This window comes from Saccostrea echinata, unplaced genomic scaffold, assembly GCF_033153115.1.
Source record: "Saccostrea echinata isolate AGI-Se365-2 ecotype Australia unplaced genomic scaffold, CSIRO_AGI_Sech_v1 ptg000023l, whole genome shotgun sequence".
NCBI lineage: Eukaryota > Metazoa > Mollusca > Bivalvia > Ostreida > Ostreidae > Saccostrea > Saccostrea echinata.
Window position 1 is genome coordinate 11914689 of NW_026889772.1, and position 6209 is coordinate 11920897.

General features: G+C 32.2%; 1 protein-coding gene across 1 annotated transcript; it reads left to right on the forward strand.

Annotated features, from left to right (window-relative positions):
• The first annotated feature begins 2526 nt into the window (after nucleotides 1–2526).
• LOC133191474 (protein FAM8A1-like) lies at nucleotides 2527–5912 on the forward strand. Its single transcript, XM_061327226.1, has 5 exons — nucleotides 2527–2926; nucleotides 3993–4116; nucleotides 4428–4581; nucleotides 4805–4959; nucleotides 5315–5912. Exons 1-5 carry the CDS (start codon nucleotides 2605–2607, stop codon nucleotides 5466–5468), a joined length of 909 nt encoding a protein of 302 aa, XP_061183210.1. The 5' UTR covers nucleotides 2527–2604; the 3' UTR covers nucleotides 5469–5912.
• The last annotated feature ends 297 nt before the right edge of the window (nucleotides 5913–6209 follow it).

Below are 6209 nucleotides of genomic sequence, written 5' to 3' on the forward strand. Positions count from 1 at the left end.
TGTCTTTTACCGTTCTGGTCAATGACTTTAGGCCACATACATGTACTAATTTGTTTTGCATAAATCATTTTATTTCAGTCTGTAGAGGTAGGAAGAATCTTTTCATAGACATTAACTATGAAGCATGATATTGTCAACGCATTTTGAGTCCGTTATCTCAAAATGTTATTTGATTTTTTTTCTTTTCATTATAATGGTAATGTCTATAGTCTTAATGCTTTTCATTTAACAGCACATTTCCGTGGATATAAAAACGTTGCCGTTAATGTACGCTTATACAAATCCAAGGGGGTGCAGTTACTGATATGTAGCCCTACTGTTTCAAAACTTGAAATCTGAATTTAGAACATTGACTAAAAGAGTACATGTATGTAATTGTAATCATATTATATTAAGCTCGTATAATACAAGCTATGCGTATACTTTCCAGCACAATAACCCAGACAATTACAAACGGAATAAAAGCAATGTAACACACTGAGTTCATTAGATTCTAAGGAATTTATTTACAATAGAATTCCACCACAGCTCACAGCTCATTGCAGATGAAATGCCTGTATCGAGCAACACAGAGTGAATAATTCTTGTCCTCAATGACAATGACTTTATTCTCGTAAATGTACAAACATACACTGTAGAGAGGAGCTAGGAAAAGATACATACACAATTTGTTTGACAATCAACAATTTGCATATTTTTTTTTTCAATACTGAACAATATGTTGTTGAAAGAAGTTGTTTAAATTTCTCTGTTTATTTGGTCTGTATGTGAGATAATTTGAGATATATTTTAACCTAGCCTCTTTGATTTCTTTTTGTGTGCATACAACTTGAACTAAAATATATTTTATCTTAAAATTCAAGGTATTTCTGGCTATTAGAATAGATGGTATAATTATGAACCAGGTTGTCAAAAACAGGTTTCCTTATTTTTTCACAAAAGCATAACATTAGAATGGTAACCTACATGTAACATGAAGAGCTACTGCAACGTTGAATAATTTAAGGGAAAAAAAGAAATGAATGAATAAACTAGATAAAATTGTGTTCATCGTATCGATCAGGTCCCAAATGAAGCTGTATGAATTCTAAGATATTTATTTGATAAGATACTATTTTCGATCCTTGGCTCTAGCAACTGTCTTTCTTTCAGTTATATTTTACAGCAAAGAATCTATACATATTTTTTACCATCAAAGGATCCTAGTAATCCACAGATTTCCTATACCAGTTCTATTTTATGAGAAAAAAAATGTTTTCTTTGACTTATCACCTTCGCTGTGATTTTCAGTTAATAGACCTAATTGATTTAGATGATGTTTACTTGTGTTGTACAGAGAGTTTTTGCAACACTTTGTGGTTTTGAAAAACATATTTGTGGGAGGTTTCCGATACCAACTGGGGGTAAATATCCGTCACTATTATTTCCCAATAGATTTCTCTTGACGAGCACCGGTTGTAAATGCGCCAAAGCCAATCCCATTCCTGCGCGTGATATTGTCTCTTGGAGAGTCACGATCTTTCTACAACAAATCGTTAATTTTATGACAAGAAGGAAATTTCTAGTATATAAAATATAATTTGTAATAATTTTTATATGTATTTTATTCAATGTTTGAAAACCCAAGGAACATATTTATTTAGTTGCTATATGTACTAGTAATTTGACTGACTCCGCAATTCCAAAACCAAATAAGCGATTACCCTGTTTGTTTCATTTTGATTAAGGTTATTGATCACTTTTAAGGCTATATTTTTAGCGGAGGCAGTATATTTGTTCGAATGAATATAACTGTAGCATTGATCCTATTACTTGGTCAATCTCTTTCGTTCACAAAGTTCGCGCACGAACTAAAATAGGTTAATAAGATTTAATAATCCAATAACCACGAAAACAAAAATTTGATGGGAGGTTATCATAAGGTCAGATCCAGTGATCCATTGCTATAAATATTCGCCATTAACGTATTAAATATATAAGAACGAGAGAGAAAAAAGATCGTGGAAATATACATAAAACCGTATGGCGGATTAATGCTTCAATTATGATTAAAGGCGATTTAGAGAGTATTGAGAATTAAATAGAATGAGTTAAAATTAAAGAGAAAATAACAACCTGTCATAGTCACGGATAAACAGTCAAAGTCAAGGATCAACACTTTTTTTGTACGGTGTGGGAGAGTAATTCGCCGTCTATATTTCATAACCTTCTGTGAATAATGCCATGTATACATGTCCTCCATTCAACAGTTCAACATGCAAGTGATATCCATAAGGCCCAAATCATGTAGTGTTTGTCAAGAATTACTCTTGTCTGGCTTCTTTAGACCTCCAGAAAACACAAACAATTAAAGATTGTTTTTTTAACTTATAAAGCTTTAGATTTAAACAAGCATCTTTCTAAATTGATCAAAGTTTGCGCATACCTGATATATCGAGTAAATCAAAATCCGGAACTGAACTTATTTGGTTCTGAAACTATTTAATCCTTCATTACCGGAAGTAAACAAAACCCCATCGTCGAACTTCCAGGAAGTGATAGTTGGTGAGTTACATCCCAATTTCGTACAGCAACACACAGAATTTGGGGTTTATAATTCGAAAAATGGAAAATCGTGAAAAAGATTCAAGTCCAGATACAACAATCTTATCTCAACCCAGCAGTACGACAGAGAAACCTTACCGAAACTTAAGGGAATATACGGATCAGCTTCACGTATGGTTGTATCAGTATCGAATGTGGAGCTCAATGCAGTCATTTTCAATGATGTTCCCAATAATGCTTAATAACTGCCAAATTCCCCAATATTTGATTCCTAACAGTAACTCTCTATATACTCAACACACCACCTCTACGTCAGTATCAAGCCATACAACTACACACAACAGAGCACCGGTTCATTCTCATGGAGCTCGAATTCAAAGAGGTAACTGTGAATACTTATACAAATATATCTGACTGTTAATTTGTAGTCTCACTGAACTCGGTCCCATCTGTCCCTTACCCTGGCTTGTTCCTGAAAGTGCATTTTAATGAGAAACAGCTGAGCTGATTTGGCTGAATTTCATGTATTTTAATTGAATACTTACCAAATGAAGTGTGATTGTAATTCTCTGAAGTATATATCAGTATTAGAAATCAGGTGAGATCACAAAGCAAATTCCAGAATTCAAACTTTAAAGGTGATGTGGCCACAAACCAAACTCTCAATAATGATTGCGTGCAGTGCGGCACCTGATCTCAAATACTGACATCACATATACTTTGGAGATTAACAATCACACTTCTGTTTGGTAAGTATAGTGTACTTTTTAAATTTTCCATCTGATCAGCATACATCAGTATCGTGATCACTTGAGAGATTTAAAATGTGGCCACAACACATCATTTAGAAAGTAATTGAATTAACCCATTTATTATCTTAATTTCTGCTATGAAAACATAATAAATCATAAAGGTTACCAAATTTATTAAATCAATCAGTTTCAACACATGAGTTTAACACAAATAATTTGTATTTTCGCTTAGATAAAACTGACAATTCAAAGTTATCACTTTGACATGTATTAAAGAGCATAGAATTGCACAACTGATTGAATCTGGGTTAATCTCCACATTGACTTCTGGGATTTGCTTGGCAATCTCTAGTGATCTCAATACTGATGTATGCTGATGGGGAATTTTACCCATGCATTAGGATTCCTTCGCCCCTTTATCAAATCTCAATCAAACACAGAGGTGGACTACTCATTAATAGAATCTTATAATTCTGAACAGTGTTGCTTGGATTATTAGGTTTTAAACTAGTGAGAGCTAGATCTTCTGTAGCTTGAAATATTTAGTACAGTTTATTGAAAATGAATCCAAAATATGTCATTAAAGTGAATTGAAGCACATTATTGCATTTTCATGGTTAATCATAAGAGTAAAACTAAGTTTGAAGTGAGATGAATTAATGTGGGTATTTTTTCTGTTTTTTTTTTATATTGCAGTTGGAACTGTATATTCCTTACCACCATTGTGGAAGAGAGTAGCAGCAGAAATAATAGACTTTATTGTGTTATTTTATCTAAAAGTTATGATGACTGTGCTGGTTTTAAGACAGATGGGTTATTTGTAAGTATTCTTGAAATTTTAAGTTTAAACAGGTGAAGTACATATTTATCAATAAATTATAAAGTAAATTTTTTATCCAGTCAAATACAGCGATACAACCAGAATTAAATTATTGTAGAATATAGACTGTAATATTTAGTAAATATGATGACCTGCAATTCAAGCCTAGATGTGTGTGGATAGTTATTTGAAAGGTACTACATGTAATATTAAGTGCATATACTAATGAGGTAATCCATCATTAATACATCAGCATCTATACAAGTGTTCTGGTAAGGTTATTGATCCCTGTCTGTTTTATATTATTGTAGAAGGGATGATAATATTATTGAGCTTCCTATGGACATAATGCCAAAGTTTGACTTTCTGGAGATTACAGAGATGGACGTGGAGAAAGCCTTCAGTATCACGTCAGAACTGATAGCTCTAGAGGTCGTCAACAGAATGATGATTACTGTGTTTGAGGTTAAGACTCGCTTATCTTATTTCATTATTTTTTTATAATTATTTACGAAAATACTCATAATATCCCTGAAATATAAGTGCAAAGAGAGAGCAAAACAGAGTATTTAATGTTTAGCTTGAAGTAATAATTCATTTAAATACATGTATTGATATCTAAATTTAAAATAAAAGCTTTATCAGTGATCTCAATTATAATTTTTGACATAATGTTTCTTTCCCTCAGACCCTTTGTTTATGTAAAGGCTTAGGGGGAATGGTGGGTGGAGCTACGCCAGGCAAGAGGATGCTGGGATTAAAAGTTGTTTCTTGTATACACGTCACTCCACAAGCCCATGGAAAGGTACTGGTGTGTCCCGCACATGATATTGGATTCTTTAGGTAAATATTTATTAAAAACGTTGAAAATTTAAATATGTACATTTATATAATAAACATTAATTTCAGAGAAATTTTTTTGGCACAAAATTACAAAGCATCAAAGTTTCATGTTACTTTGAGGTTATTAAAAATATATATTTCACAATATTAGAGTTATTTCATGTAAAACTTATTAAGTTAATAAAGTGGAATTTTATTTAATATCAAGAAATTAAAATGTTTTAGTTATACATTTCCATGAAAATAGCTGATAACTTCTCCTTTTTATAGAAATAAAAAAGAAATATCTTTATTGTGACATAATTGGAAACAATTAAGCACACTATTAACACTAGATGGTTTCTCTATTTTACAGTGCATTAATAAGATCTGTCATCAAGAACTTTACCATGGCATTCTTTTTCCCGGCTTGTTTGACTGTTTTTATTTTCAAACACAACAGAGCTGCCTATGATATTCTGGCCAAGACTATAGTTGTGGACGCTCGGCCAAATCAGCAATTTGTCTAGCCTGGTTTCAGTGAAGGATTTTTGAAACTAATTTTTGGAATTGTGAATAAACCGAAACGTTTTTAATAAAGTTGATCATTAGATCAGATTAGTTCTCTGCATCAGGATCAGATGCATACACTATTCTTTGTAAAATTTTTGAAGTTTTTGCTCACGGTTTAAGTTGTTGAATTTGAAGCTTAATTCTTCACGTAATAATGCATAGTATTTTAAAGTATGGACTTCTTATATCTGAGCATCTAGAAGAAAATATTAAGCTTGAACTAAAATATATTTTATTTTGAAAATAGTTAAGATATTTGTCTGAATGTCATACTGAATTAAGAATAAGAATTTCAGCAGGACCCAGCCATTGTACATGTGGAAACCATGTCCATTATGTTGAGAAAGACTAGTCTTCTTGAGATATTAATCATGCAATTAAAATTGTGGAAAGAAAAATAATTAATAATATTTTTTATGGTAATGACTCTTGGTACAGTAAATGTATCTTATTAAGTATGAGAGAGCACAAAGGATCCCCCTTGGAGTGTGATTGATTATGATTTTTATCCTACAAGCTAAGATTTTTTTGTTATCACAGAGCCTTTGGTTAGCAGATAGAAAACACATAGTAAGATTTTAAAAAAACCCATAGAGTATGGGTAATTCTTTTTCTCACATGCATTTTCCTTAATTTACAGGCACGTGGTATCGTTTTTGAAAAGGGGAGGGGGGGGGGGGGGTAGGGCAGAATAAGAA

Bases quoted from the DNA above. Each gene is read 5' to 3' on its own strand.
- LOC133191474 (XM_061327226.1), top strand. From the start codon at position 2,605: ATGGAAAATCGTGAAAAAGATTCAAGTCCAGATACAACAATCTTATCT. The intron at 2,927-3,992 runs GTAACTGTGAAT...TTTATATTGCAG, and splicing joins TGGAGCTCGAATTCAAAGAG to TTGGAACTGTATATTCCTTA. The intron at 4,582-4,804 runs GTTAAGACTCGC...TCTTTCCCTCAG, and splicing joins TGATGATTACTGTGTTTGAG to ACCCTTTGTTTATGTAAAGG.